Source organism: Argentina silus (genome assembly GCF_951799395.1).
Source record: "Argentina silus genome assembly, chromosome: 2".
Taxonomy (NCBI): domain Eukaryota; kingdom Metazoa; phylum Chordata; class Actinopteri; order Argentiniformes; family Argentinidae; genus Argentina; species Argentina silus.
In genome coordinates, this window is record NC_139656.1 from 8,038,175 (window position 1) to 8,053,957 (window position 15,783).

A 15,783-nucleotide genomic window follows, 5' to 3' on the forward strand; every position below is an offset into this window, starting at 1 on the left:
CTAGCCCCTTCTCATAATCTTTCACTGAATTAGCATTGATAAATAAGTGCAAATCAAATGATGTGTGCATGTTTATTGTACCAGATGATCAAATAAACTATTCTGAAATAACTGCCATCTTTTGTCTATATATGCCCTCTCTCTGACATGGTTCTTGTGATTTCTCTCTTTCTTTACTAAAAGGCCTTTTTAAAATGTTCTAAATATAGCAACATGTTATAGTTATGGACAGCAGCTTTATTTACTATGTTTTATTGTCCCTCAAATCCACATATAAAAGTTATATCCACCACCACACCTGTAAAGTCGGACCTGATAGCGCCTTTGAAGCCTTTGGGAACGCTTCGCACCGATTATGCATCACATCGGACGTCTTTGTACAGAGCACTCAGCAACAAGCGCCGCATTTTTGCAAACATGGCAGCACAGGTGAGTCGGAATTATGCCGCATACTTATGAGATTATACATGTCTTAATCCTCCATTTCGCTACACTGGCAAATATATGGTTTTATCAATACCAATTTGATTACACGAATCGCATAGACTTCATTTGTTATACAGATCCTGCGTAGAACATATCATAAAGCCGATGGATGAAACTAGCTTGATAGCTATCTAGCCAACAACATGTGCTAGCACTTGCTAGCTAACCACAGCATGAACATTATTGCACCTTGCCTGTTGTTATTTGTTAACGTTTTTTATCAAACTAATTGGAAGCGAAGATGAACTGATTTCATGAATATATCTAATGCGGACTATTGTGTTTTGAAAGACTAGCTTGGCTAGCTAGCTAACTAAACATTCATTGTTGTGACTACATGTAAGTGTCAGTGTCACTATGACAACCAAGCGACTATTAGGCTTCCTTTGAGTAGTTGAAACGTGTGTTGTACAACCGTCAAGTTTGCAATTACTGCAAATTCTCTGCCACATTATTGCTTCAAGAACGCTAGCTAACACTGTTTTATCTCCATAAAAACAGATGGCGACTACAAAGGTTCCAGAGGTCCGTGACATTACAAGGATTGAGAGAATTGGTAAGGGCCACAGGGTATGAAGCCCCATTCACACCAAAGAGTGTTCCTAGGAATTGAGTGGGTTATTGGTGGGGAGGGTTCAGTGTGAATGCTACCGACCACATCAATTGCTGGGTATAACTGTTGGTGTGAATGGGTACAATGCAGAACCCAACTGATCTTGAACCCACTAAATTCCTAGGTAACTCTTTGTGAATGGGGCTTCTTGAAGTCCTCAACTGAAATGAGTGTAACTAGCGCATGACTAATAAGCCTCTGATCTCTTAAAATATGTTCAGTTCTGACCGACCGTTCCTACATGTTTAATTTTGTATTTTCCCTGCAGGTGCACATTCTCACATCCGTGGCCTAGGTTTGGATGATGCCTTGGAACCTCGGCAGGTAAACTAATCCTGTCTCACTCAAACTGTGACAACCCTCCCACACAGACCCTGGACTCACCTGAGCTGCTCATCACTTAGACACTCTCTCCTCTCTCTCTCAGGTGTCCCAGGGAATGGTTGGCCAGCTGGCATCCCGACGAGCAGCTGGACTCATTCTGGAGATGATCAAAGATGGCCACATCGCAGGCAGGGCTGTACTGATCGCTGGCCAACCTGGCACAGGAAAAACTGCAATTGCTATGGGTATGGCCTAGATTACAGTCTTTCCATAATGTTTTTTCTGTGATCACACTGTCTGGCAATTACTTGTGATTACATTTGATGTAAAGATGTTTCCCCTCTGATTTACTGGCTTAAAGTAAAAGATGAGTTTGAATGCATCCGCTGATAATCTTAATGATCTGCCCAGGTATTGCCCAGTCCCTTGGCCCTGACACACCCTTCACAGCACTTGCAGGGAGTGAAATCTTCTCTCTGGAGATGAGCAAGACGGAGGCCCTTAGCCAGGCTTTCAGAAAAGCCATGGGAGTGAGGATTAAGTGAGTGTGTTCATATTCACAGTTGTGTGTGTGTGTGTGTGTGTGTGTGTGTGTGTGTGTGTGTGTGTGCGCGCGCGCTATCAATTAAACTGATATTCATGTTATGTGTCTGCAGAGAGGAGACTGAGATCATTGAAGGAGAGGTGGTGGAGATTCAGATCGATAGACCAGCAACTGGAACAGTGAGTTTGTCTCTGTCTTCTTAATCACACCCATATGGTGTATATCTCAGTGATGTAATGGTATGTCAATTGAATTTGAACCTGTGACTGTGAATGTTTTCTAATAAGCAAGCGCGCCATAAACTCTTTGCACAGATTGATTGATGATGATAAGAGAGGACATTTATTCTCAGATACGTATTAGTATTTCATTTAGTAGCAGCAGACATATTACAGATACTTATCACAGTGAGAGTAGATTCATTTTGGGAAGCCAATAACAAGACTTCTGGGCTGGGATATTTTGGCGGACTCATAAGTTTGATAAAAGATTGTTATTAAAACTTCAACGCTCATCTGTGGCTCAATACATCACACAGTAATGGTGAGTCATAGAGGCCTAGATTTCTTCAGTGGACTAATAAAGAGTTTTGTCAGTTAATGCATCTTCTAGTCCGTCATTATGATTATATGGGCAGTGATGGATTTAGTTTCTTAAATGTGTAATGTCTGTTGTGTATGGTGACTGACGGTTTTTTATGTGGCTGGTGATCCCTGGATGGACAATTAAGTTGTATCTAATCTATCTAAACTGACCTCTCTGTCTTTATTGATAGGGTGCCAAGGTGGGCAAACTGACTTTGAAGACCACTGAGATGGAAACCATCTACGACCTGGGGAGTAAGATGATTGAGAGCCTTAGTAAAGAGCGTGTTCAGGCTGGGTGAGTTAACCTAGGTTACACCATCTGTAAGATTCCTATGATTTCTGTGTCATTGTCAGACAGTGGATTCTAGTCATTCAGAACAGTCAGTTCAAATCCTTGACCTGGTCTGCTCTGTGTGTCTTGTCTTTCTCAGAGATGTGATCACCATTGATAAAGCCACAGGGAAGATCAGCAAGTTGGGCCGCTCCTTCACCAGAGCCAGAGACTATGATGCCATGGGAGCACAGGTACACGCACAGATGTTGCTGTGGTGCTAGAACTGCATAATATAAATACAGTCCATTATATATCATTGTCATTGCTACCATAACTCTTGTCTGAGTAAATTAGCATTTTAAGTGATTTTATGACATGATGCATTTTAATTTGGGGTCATTTTATATCTCTATAGAAACCTGTGCCAGAACAAGTCAACATCCCTTGCCTCCTCTTGTGTTTCTCCAGACCCAGTTTGTCCAGTGTCCAGAGGGGGAGCTGCAGAAGAGGAAGGAAGTGGTCCACACAGTCTCCCTCCATGAGATAGATGTCATCAACAGCCGCACACAGGGCTTCCTGGCCCTCTTCTCTGGTGACACTGGAGAGATCAAGTCAGAGGTCCGGGAGCAGATCAACGCCAAAGTGTCTGAGTGGAGGGAAGAAGGCAAGGCTGAGATTATCCCAGGGGTGAGTGATTTGAGAACACAGCGTGTCTTTTGTTTGTGTGTGAGTGTATATTTGTGTAAGCGAGTTTGTGTTTCTGACTTGGCCTACAGTCATATGATGTTCATTTGTAAATTCATTAGATTTAAAAAACCCAAAAAAATAAACACTATTCTAGAGAGTGGTGGTGGTGGGTGGTTGGGGGGGGGGGGTTGACAGGGAGCCAGTGAAGGCCATGGAAAACAGGGGTGATGTGATTCCAGCATTTGGTGTGAATGAGGAGTTGAGTGGGGTCTGTTTGTGATTCTAGGTGCTCTTCATTGATGAGGTGCACATGCTGGACATGGAATGCTTCTCCTTCCTAAACCGAGCCCTGGAGAGTGACCTCTCACCTGTACTCATCATGGCTACCAACCGAGGAATCACCCGGTACTGTCTCCCTCTGCTTCCTTCACTTCTCTGAGAACTTGTGTCTCCATTGCTTTGCCTTATTGTATGTATGGCATGATTCTCACCCTCTCTCCCCCTCTGCTCTCTCAGCATCCGGGGTACAAACTACCAGAGTCCTCATGGCATCCCTATAGACCTTCTGGACCGCCTGCTCATCATCGCCACCTCCCCCTACACAGAGAAAGAGACCCGGCAGATCCTCAAGATCCGGTGAGAGAATGTTTGCCTGGCCTAATAAGCTGTACTGTTTAACCATTGCTAGCAAGCTATATGGCTAATTAATCTGGGTACCGTCTTTTGAAGTAGTCTGCACAATGTAATGAAGGAGAGCTGTGCTTTGTCTCACACTGGTTGGAATAACACCTTTTCAAATTAAGCCTATTGTCTCCGTTTTTGTTGACGCTGCACAATTGCAAAAGAAAATGTGTTAAGTGTTAACCAACTGGTGTGTTCGCTCAACCACTGAGCTCAGTCCCCCTCCTCTCCAGATCACATGGTACTAGAATCCCCTCTGTTTCTCAGTGTTGTAAAGCTCTGTGACGTGTGTGCTTGTGTAGGTGTGAGGAGGAGGATGTGGAGCTCAGCGAGGAGGCTCACACTGTTCTGACCCGCATCGGCCAGGAGACGTCGCTGCGCTACGCCATCCAGCTCATCAGCACCGCAGGCCTGGTGTGTCGCAAACGCAGGGTGAGCCGAGACATTTTTATTATTGTTATTGTTTATTGATTCAATGACGACAGAGTACAGTATATGATACTCAAGGGCTGCAGTGCTTGTATTTCTTTTTCACTTATTTCATCCACATCATTGATTTGCCATATTTTGTTTATCTGGTCGCCCAGGGTAAATGATAAAATGGTAAATGACAATACCCAGAAGATACATAAGTCAGGCACTGGGTCTTCACTATTACCTCTGTGGACGTCTCCTATGTTTTTGTTTGGGAGTTCCTGCTTTCTAGTCCATTGTTTGAGATGTTTTGTCTTTCCCAGGGCACAGAGGTGCAGGTGGAGGACATAAAGAGGGTGTACTCTCTCTTCCTGGATGAGGCCAGATCCTCACAGTATATGAAGGAGTACCAGGATTCCTTCCTCTTCAACGAAACACGTGAGTCTCTTGTTCCCGAGACATTCCACAGTCTTCTGGCATTCCACAGCCAGAGCAGGACGAACGTGTCCAAGATTCAAATGAGAGGAATAAATTGCCTGTAGTTTGTGAGCCCAAATTAGCCTCAATTAAAATAACTTTACTTGTCTCCTAGTGCAACTATTATTTGGAATTGACTTGAATTGGGAATAAAAGTAACACAGTAAACATTTGTCATATAACGTGCTAAATCTATCTATGAAATGATGCACTATAACGGCAGATGGAATGGAGAAAACTGACTTATCTCTTCATGCCTTTCAGAAGGACCTCAAATGGACACCTCGTAATGAAGCTGACTGCAGAGCATTTCTGCAGCCTGTTCTCTTCTGAAGTTCTTATGGTTTTGCCACCCGTTGATGTTCTCCATTGAGGCCTTCTGGCTAAAACATCCATTCCTTTCATGCTGTGTTGACATCCTGTCTGCATGTTTGCGGTTTGTTATTTTTTTGTGTTTATGTACATTAAACTGACTTTTTGATTACATCAGCACTGTCATATTGTTGTTCTCATTGACTTCTGATTGTTACATTAGCTGTTTTTTTTCCAGTTCTGTTTGTATCACAAAGATAGTTAAAGCATAAGAAGTTGAAGTGTTTTCTGCTGATTTGGACTTCTAGCAAGTATTACATTAATTAGATCACTTAATTCAATAGGCTTAAATGTTCTTAAAATAGGTTCTTATTTCCTTTTTTTTTTTTTTTTTTTTTCACGTTTTCAAGTTTTGGATTTAGTGCATGGGAGCTATAAGATGTGCATTTAGCCATTTACACAAAGTGACCCATAAGAGCTCAAGCTCAATGAAAGCCTTGTGAATTACCTGAAGTGCTCTGTACTACCTCCACTGGAATATCTCCATAATAAATTATTCTAATGGGGGTACTCATTTGTAATATCACATTCAGATGTGGTGTGCTACTCTTTTAATGATGAAATAAAATTATTACCAGAACGTTTTTTTGTCTTCATGCCCTGTATAACACTGTTGTGGAAGTACCACTAGATGGCAGTTGAGGACCGTGTCTCATCTTTTCATGTCTGCTTGAAAGGCAACAATGCAGGTTCTTTGTTAATTGAACACTTCTCAATCTTTTATTCATGAGCCAGCATTTATGTGATTAATTACACTATCCTGCTAATGGATGCCAGACAACCATGCAATTAGATCTAGTTTATGTGTTATTAAGAGATTACAGTCTACTGTGATATTGGAGAAAATCATAATGTGCTAAGAGAAGAGGAAGCATCCTACTGGGAATGTCATGTTCATTCTCAATGAGAACTCATACCAGAATGATATGGTTTCATGCAATCCAGTCTGGGTAGGACAGGTTGTAAAATATGTATCTGATTTTAGAGGGTGCAAGGAGGATTTGACCTGTGCTCTCCCACTGACCACCTCTAAGTCTCCAGGTTATGGGTGGATGGACACAAGGGTGCCTGTGGGGTCTAAAAACAGAAACCTGTCTGTGTCTAGGCAGAAAAAGGGGACGTCTCTTACTGTCTGCATGAATGCTCACTGTTGTATTAATAGGGTGCCAGTGTGTTAAAAAATACCCAAGGGGAACAAAGACCTAGACTGCTTTAACAGAAAGGGGAATCGGGCAAAGGATATAATCCTGGAGCCTGCAGACAGACAGGCAGGGGAGACAGACAGACAGACAGGTAGGTGGACAGGCAGACAGACAGACATGAAGGCATATGCTGGCAGAGGGGAGACAGGCAGGCAGGCAGGCAGACAGAGGGGAGACAGGCAGGCAGGCAGGCAGGCAGGCAGACAAACAGACAGAGGGGAGACAGTGAGGGCTGGCTGGAGAAGGAGACTGTTGATGTGGGATGTATGTATAAGATTTCCCCAGTGTCTTTGAGATAAGAGTGCAACTCTAAACCAACCATTAACGTTCCAGAGTTAATGGCTTAGCACAGACATTAATGGTAATGATCGGAATACTTTTCTGAAGGATCTGCTAGGTATGGCTCAGATTTTTAGAGCTGCATCAAGAAAGTGTGTTGTAATTTATCTACCAATTAGGATGGCATCATCAATCTTCCTCATATGTGTTGAGAGCAGAACAAACTGTATGCTCTCCATTGCGCCAGCCTGCCCGATTGCTGGTGGCTACTATGTGGAGATGAATATTTAATGTTAAGTTATTGTGGGAGGCATTTTTGCGTGGATTACCCTGCTGTCCGCATCCCATAAATCCTCCTTCCCACAATGCTTCTGTGGGCCGCTGCTCCCCACTGGCCTGATGCATCTGATGGACTGACATTAATTTAATTAGCATTTAATTTTTCTCTTATGCAATATTGTACAGTAAGCACAGTATTTGTGTGTGTGTGGGGTGGCTGGTGGATGACCAAAGCATATCCAGTATGGACCAGCAATCTGTTCCTCTGCAGCATGCATTTCTGTGTGTGTGTGTGGGTGTGTGTGTGTGTGTGTGTGTGTGTGTGTGTGTGTGTGTGTCTGTGTGTGTGTGTGTGTGTGTGTGTGTGTGTGTGTGTGTGTGTGTGTGTGTGTGTGTGTGTGACATGTGTGATGCAGTTCAGAGCTCTGCCATGGACTGCTGCCTCCCTCCCGGGATGAGGCCATATGTCTTGGAAGTGTTTAACAGCATTTAGGATATATGGGTCTGTCTGCTCATCCCTCCTGCTGATTCCACTGCGGTGTGCCAAAGTTATTGATAGGATGGGGGTAAGGAATGGAATTTCAATTGAAGGTCTAGAAGGGCTACTGGGGGGCAAACCTGCAGTTCCATATAAGTAGTGAGCAAAAGACCACTCAAGCATACTGGGGAAATTCCCCTGGTCCCCTTGTAGAACTGATTCTGGTCCAGAGTTGACCTGCTATGTTTAGGCTGGCCCAGGATGGCAGCGGGCAGCAACATCCCAGGTGTGGGCTGCAGATAGGCACTGTGGCAACCAAAATATTTGTGTTGCTGCTACTGCTGACTCTTTTTTTGTCACTCAAGCGAGAGCTTTATTTTTAGTGTGGGAAAGCAAACAGCTTTTTGCACAATTAAATGTTTGACTATAGCCATTTGTGTGTTTTCTCTCCTTTACCCTTTGGTGATAGCTCCTCAGTCAGCCTTACTGAACTCACAACCCATGGAAACATCTTAGGACGAGTCTGATATTTCTGACATTGCATGCTTATGGGAAAAGTAGGGTTTGGCTCTTTCCCCTGGTAAGCCCCACCACCCATCTTCTGTTCAGACGTCCTTACACCTGGGTTTGGATCAAAAGAAGAGAGGGATAAGGATTAGCTTCAAACACTGGGAGTTGCATGAGAGGAGAGAGAAATAACCCACTGACTCTCTCTGGTGTAATCTGTTCCTCTTGTCTTCATATTGACTCTCTCATTAATCCTGGCTCTCTGCACCTGTATACTTGAGCACATTCTGTCTTCTCCTGATGTCACTGTAGGGAGCCAAGGTACTGTCAATGGGGCACTTCCAACAGATCCCCCACTGTGCAAGGAAGGGGGGAATGAGGCAGAGGGTGGTCTGTGATGGGAGTGTGTGTATTCTTATCCGTAGTCACCCATGGGCTACAAGTGCTCAAGAGCATAATATTAAGTTGTGGCATTTTGCCTGTTGTACTGACTTGGATGCCCATCTTTCCATGACAACTGTCATGTTGTGGGAACATTCATCCCTCGTCCCTGGAAGTGGCTATTGTCTCACGGTTATTTCTTCTACATCCATTGATTTTTTTAGACATGACTGCCCCCCCCCCCCCCCCCCCCCCCCCCCCCATCTCTTTAAGCCTAAATTCTGGGTTCCAAGATTTGGGTATCGCCAGTGGAGACAGATCCCACTAAGGTTGACCCCAGCCTACATCCTGCAGCTTCTCCCCTAGTCAGATTCATCTCGAGTAGACCCACGCCCTGTCAAACAGTGCCAACATGCCTCCGCGCTTTTTAATGGTTTGTTTTGGGCCTGTGTATGCAAGGAGGCCGGGACAGCCTGTAGAGCTCTCCACAACATTGATACACAGGTCACAGGCCATTGGACATTGTCCAGATCTGCATTCTTTCATCTTCAAAATATAGCAAAACTTAGAAATTCCTTATTTTCCAAAAACACAGAAAAATGAATTCACGCCTCTTACATCACAGAAAAATTTATCTACTTCTAAGCTAGAACACTGCAATTCCCTACTCTCTGGTACCACTAATACTTCTTTAATGCATCTACACATAGTTCAGAATGTGGCCGCCATGACTCCTGTCTGTTCACTCCAATTATCATCTCTCCATTGGCTTCCAGTTAAATACTGCACAGATTACAAGGTACTGCTACTAACCTACAAATCACAGCATAACCTTGCACCATCATACATGACTAACATGCTCCGCCCCTACCAGCGTACACATACTCTTAGATCTCAGGACCCTGCTTTACTAGTCACCCCCAGAACTAGTCATCCCCCCCCCCCCCGGCTCCGCATTCAGCGTTGGTCCAGTCAGACTGCCATCTGTCCCACCGCTGCATCTATGGACAATGACTCACCACATGACGTTCAACCGATCTACACCCGTAAGATTGTCATCACGTTGTGATTGTTGTTGTTGTTGTTGTTGTGGTTGTGGTGTTTGTTGGGATGTTACTATTTCTGTTTACTCCATTGTTTTCTGTACCTGTGTCAACATTGTCTCCTACTTGTTTATAAGTGTATTCTCTTGTTCTCTTATTCATATATTCTATTTTTAATTCTGTGTAATTAAAGAAATCTGATAGGCACGTGTATCTGATATGATGACCTTTTACACTTTTATATGCAATAAGTGTGTCAATTGTTTCAGTTTGCATCTTATATTATAAATGCACTCTCTCTTCCAATTTCTGACTTTGACTTGTTTTAATAGTAGATCAGCCATAAGTGTTACACTATTTGTGTAATCTCCTCTCGACCCTTTTCCTTGCGCTTGTCGTAGGGGTCAAAAGAGTGAGTGAAATAGGAGGACAGAGGGTGTAGAGACGCTAAATGTGGTGCATACAGAATCTATAGCCCCCTACAAGCTTAGAAAAACAATTACTAATGCCTTATGTAATCAGGGAGGAGTGGGCCCTTTGGCAAAGAGCGATGCTGTCAATGCTTGGTCTGTGTCTCTGTGCACATGACTGTGTTTATGTGTGCGTTATCCAGAGAGAGAGAGAGAGAGAGAGAGAGAGAGAGAGAGAGAGAGAGAAAGAGAGAGACAGAGATCTCCTTTGATGGCACAAGTGTGATCCTTTGCATGTCAAGAACAGTGCCTGCTCTGCTCTGTGCTCAGGCCTCAGAGGAAACTGATTTTCAGACTTACTTCAAGTATCAGCTTTCTGTTCTTATACCAATGATGAGTTGACTACAGGGGCTGAAATGAACTGAGCATGACAAAACAGAAACACAATCTCACCTTTTAGTCTGTCTCAGACATCCAGTACAGTAGTCACTGACACTAGGTTGCCTGTGAGGAGAACGATGTATTCCAGGTGAGTAAACTCCATTCAGCCTAATTATGAGTCTGCCACAGCTCAGCAGAGCCTAAGAGTATGAGACACACAAGAGCTGTGTTTTATTTCCAAAAGGGGGAAGTAATTTCTCAGAGAATTTCTTGGCCTAGGAAAGAATGAGGGTATTTCTTTAGCTGTTAATGTGATGTGTGCAGACATATCTGTCTATTGAGCCCCATTTGACTGAGAGGCCTTGTCAGAGTGACTTACAGTGGTAGTCTGGATGGGAGACACTATGAATGATGAGCACTAGAAAAAGACATGATGAGAATGGCAGGTGGCAGGAATGGACTCTGGGTCACATACAGCACTCATATTCACTCTCCGCACTTAGCAATTCCTGAATCATTTGAATACAAATGTATTGGCTCCATTTGTGCATATGTTTAGTGACTAAAAGTGCTGACAAAATTATGCCTAGCCCCCCAGCCCCCCAGCCCCCCAGAGACTTTGTCTCGATGAGAACACTGTCTGTTTTATTAATAGAATACAGAAATGTTACACAATAAACAAATACAATGCCACAGACTGTTACGGTCAGAGCTAATGAACACAGGCACGGAGTCAGGACACACATGTAAAATAATAGGGTATTCAATGAAGGAATAACAGGGAACGGGAAAAGCAGGGTGGAATGGCAAACGGGGTAGGGCAGGCAGACAGACAGGGCAGGCGGGGCACGTGGGGCAGGTTGGGCAGGCAGGGCAGGTAGACTAGGCAAGCAGGGCAGGCGGGTAGTGTGGGTAGGCAGACTGACAGGCGGTCAGGCAGGTGGATAGGTCAAGGTCCTAGAGCATAAAGAGATAATGATCAGACTGAGAACAAAGACACTAGGACTTCAGAATTAATACGAGATTAAGCGACCGAGAACGAGACTAACTTGGAACTAACAAACAAGGATCTGGCGACGAGTGGATGGGAAGCCGGGGTTTGAATACAGCGAGGTGATGAGCAGATGACCAACAGGTGAGCAGAACGAGCGGTGGAGATGATGAGTGACAGGGAACCGGAGCTTAGCCAAGCCCACACACACACAACACAAACAGACAAAGACAGACAGGAGAGCGGGAGGAACTGGCACAGACTAGGTGGAAGTGGAAGGTGTGACAGAGACAGTCATAACCATAGCTGTGATTGGGGGGTTGGGAGCATCTAATGTGATGTTGAGTTGCTTCATAGCCTGCTGGCGCTTCTGTGAATTAGAATTCTGCATCTGTGAATTACTGTGTGTGTGTTAATGTGTGTGTGTGTGTGTGGGGGGGGATCCTAAGCTGTTAGTGTGTGCGTGTTGGTGAGCCATGTCTGCACGGTAGCATCTGTGCTCATGTGTCCCACACACACATGTCCTCCAGGCGAATAACTTGCGGAGTGCAGGTCTGGAGGAGTCAGACGAGGACGCCGGGGTTATGAATGAAGTGGGCTCAGGGAGTGAATGGAGGCAGAAGAAAGGCCCACTGGCTCGTGAACACACATCCCCCCCATTGGAAGAGCCCTGCTCATTACTGAGATTAACATCCAGGTCCACAACTCTAGGCTAATGTGTGCAATGCTCTTCAGCCCAGGGAGGCTTTCTTGATTCAGTTTATACACTACATTAATGCTCAAGGGCAGTTGAGCTAAAAATTTAATCTTCAGAGCGAAACATACCAATATACCAACAGCATTCAATTGTTGAAGTCAAGTGAGAAAACTAAAAAAAATCATGACATCTTTTTATATATTGATGATATTTTCACCCATGGCACGAAATCCATTGTAGCATATAACTGAAACATTGCTCATACCATTACTCTACTGTGTCAATTGACATCAGGTTCTAGTTATCAAGCATGGAAATCTTGTTAAAGCTTGATTACATTTGCATTGAGACCTCATCACTGTCTCAGATGGAACACTCTGGGCTGTCTTCCTCCAAGTCTGATGTTGAGGATCAGTGTTATTGTAAGTGGAGGGAGAGTCTCCTTCCCCTGTCAGGTTGAAGCATTTAATACAGTAGGCAGACAGATCACACCAGGCAGTTGTATTCCTCTTGCTCCAGCACCTATTTCTCTAATTCAGCCCATCATTCACATTGTACAGACCGACAATCAATGCTGTGTTCCTCATGGGCAGACCGTGAAGGGGAGGAGGACATCTTGCCTTCACACATGAACATGTGTAGGCAACATTAGGAATACAACAATGAATACAGATGGAAGGCGGGAGGTAAGGAAAAAGGGCCACTCATTCATGCAGATTCATGGGTAGTTTTCTATCAAATATTTCTATTTCTCAAATGAAAGTTGGGTTCTCTTTCAGTCGACTCGGTTCCACCCCTCACTATGGGACCTATTCACTGAATTTGCTTGCAGGCAGATATGGCTGTAATGTGTGTCAACGTCCTTAATTACTAATGTGTCTCCTGTTTTCTCCGGTTTCTACCAGATCCAGGAGACGTCGTCCAAAGAAGGCAGCTCCCTGGGGATGGATGTGGTAATGCCTTGTGCAGGTCGGACTCTCACAAAGTCTGCCGACCGTGCCTTGGATTAATGCACGGACTGCCATTCTTGTGAGGTTTACACCACTGTCCTTCCCCTCAAGGATCACCTGCGTTCGGAGAAGTGGCCCTTCCTGAACCAGGTTGTGACCATGAGGCCTCCTCCACCCACCTTCAAGATTCTGAGGCCACCCTTGGCAATATATAAATATTATATTCATATAAAAAGCTAGAATAAAACTGCTTAATTTGTCAAGGTATGATAGAATGATACACAGAGTACTGAGATTTTAAGACAAATAGAATAGTTTACAACAGCAACCTAGTAGCGTAATGGTCAGAGATAGTATTGTTTCTGCCTCCTAGAGAGCTTGTAATTATGCATAATTATGAAGGGGCAATGCCCTAATTCATATGTCACGTGATAGGAGGCAGTGCCTTTACTTTCCTGTGATAGAATAACTGATCTCCCACTTGGGAGTGTCTTCTCATGAATACCAGACTCTGCTATTCGGTCTGTCCTTGCCCCCAAGGACATTCACAAAGTGTGTCAAAGCTGCCATTGCCCCTCTCTTGGGGAGAGGCATTCATCTACGATTGGCTCATATGTGCAGACTCCGAGGCGCAGGCAGTGGATCACGCAGCGATACTGCTGTCACATCTGCTCACCCTAAGCTTCCAGATGAATTGTGCCAAAAGCGTGCTCATTCCCAGCCAAACGGTGACCTTCTTATGTCTAACCCTGGACTCCCTCACCCCAGTCAGGCTCACGGCACCGTCCGGGTGTCTACAGGTGTTTCGTCCAGCTACGTGGGTTTCGTACCACACATGTCTGAGGCTCTTGGGTTTCATCGCTTCATTGATTGTGGTCATTCGGCTTGGCCTCCTCCACATGCGAGACTTCCAGCTCTGGGTGTCTTCACTCCATCTGGATCCGTTTCGGCACAGGCAACGACGAGTGCTTGTCTCCACACACTGTTTGTCAGCACGGGCGTGATGGAGAGACCCATCCCCCTGGCTCCGGGGCTCCCCCAAGGGTTGTGACGACAGATGCTGATGATGATCAGTTGTTCATCTGCTTCGCGAACCCTGGGTTGTTTCAAGGGTGTTTCAGAAATATGTGCTGCAGCCAGCCGGGCTTCTCCACATACCTTTCAGAGGTTTTGCAGCCTGGACATGACCGCGCACACTATCCTAAGTGCAGGTTTGGAGAACCTCTGTGGCTCAGTTGGTAGAGCATAGCGCTAACAACGCTTAGGTTGTGGGTTTGATTCCTGCTGGGACCATATATACTGAAATGTATGCACTCACTGCAATGTAAGTCGCTTTGGATAAAAGCGTCAGATAAATAGAATATATTATATTATGTGTGATGTATACAGGGTGCATCCTTGTGTCCGTACAGGTTTCCACTTTGGACCAGGCAATCGGGGCTGTTTGCAGGGTCTCATAGTGAGGGGTCGAACCGAGTCGACAAAGAGGTTATGGATGGAAGCCAGGTTCTCTGAAAGAGATGAGGGAGACCCCACACCTCATTGTCCCTCTCACGCTGAAGAGTGCTTCGCTGGATAAAATGGGCACGTTTGCTAGGACCCATATAAAGGACCGGCAGTATCTGCCTGCAAGCGTCACAGGCCTGTACCAGGTGTGACTGTATAGCGGTCTTCAGTGAATAGGTACACAGAGTGTGTGTCCTATAGTGAGGGGTCTCCCTCATCTCCTTCAGAGAACCTAGGTTACATTTGTAACCTTTAATTCTTTCTTCTGGGGCTGATGTTTATTCACATCATGCTATACTAGAAGCTCACTGCCCCTGATCTGCTCAGCAACAGCTCGGGAACATCCTTGCCAACATGCCCATCATGTGGAAGGAGAGGAACAATATACATTTTCTAATGGTCTTGTCATATGGATATTTAATCGATCAACTGTTATTAATCTGGTAATCTGATCATAATGTGTAGTCATCCTTGATCTCCACCAAAAGAATAACAGTCATGAGAGACAGCATCATTTGTCCAGACAGGCGGCATTAAATCATTGTTTGGCTCAGCTCTACACAGGTTAAATGTAGAAACCTCAGCAATAAATCATGAAAAGTGCTGTAAATATTTTGTACATGTATTCAGAATACAGTATTTCCAGTAATCTGTGAAAATGTTTTTGTTTTGTCATCTCTTTTCCAAGTTTGTGAAGAGGTCTGACATTGCCAGTGGGGTTTTGTGCTGGAAAGAGTGCTCATCTGTCTGTTTTAATGTCTCTTTTTGTGATGTTGTGATCTCTTTTCCAAATGAACCTCTGGGAAAGTGTGCTATTTCAGTCCTTTATTGTACAATTGGTGTTTTTCATGCTGTTTTCTTCTTTTTTTTACCACTGACCCTATGAGTGCTGGGGGAAGCACTGACTGTGCCACTGACTGTGCCATCTTTGGTTTGTTATTTTGACAGCTTTCTGCTCTCTCATACTGTATGAACTGTGTGTCCTCACTTTTCAAAGGCACCACAGAAGTGACACATCGAAATACCTCCTACAGTATAATCTATTTTAGGAGTTATCTGAATCTGCCTTTCAACCCATCTGTGATGGAAGACCAAAATCACAAGTGACGAAAGAAACTCACAAACTGTGCTGTACTGTAGAATAATAGGTCTTAGAATAGAGTGAATTTCTCTTACAAATGGAGATTGGGGACTTCTATAGGTTTCCCTGGCTGAGGAGA

General features: G+C 44.4%; 1 protein-coding gene across 1 annotated transcript; it reads left to right on the forward strand.

Annotated features, from left to right (window-relative positions):
* The first annotated feature begins 397 nt into the window (after window positions 1–397).
* On the forward strand, window positions 398–5,576 carry ruvbl2 (RuvB-like AAA ATPase 2). The gene is made up of 14 exons (XM_083689887.1): window positions 398–429; window positions 988–1,042; window positions 1,368–1,423; window positions 1,527–1,668; window positions 1,835–1,964; window positions 2,080–2,146; window positions 2,743–2,849; window positions 2,986–3,079; window positions 3,297–3,515; window positions 3,802–3,920; window positions 4,032–4,151; window positions 4,499–4,628; window positions 4,934–5,048; window positions 5,352–5,576. The coding sequence occupies exons 1-14, from the start codon at window positions 418–420 to the stop codon at window positions 5,375–5,377; spliced, it is 1,392 nt and encodes a 463-aa protein (XP_083546013.1). The 5' UTR covers window positions 398–417; the 3' UTR covers window positions 5,378–5,576.
* The last annotated feature ends 10,207 nt before the right edge of the window (window positions 5,577–15,783 follow it).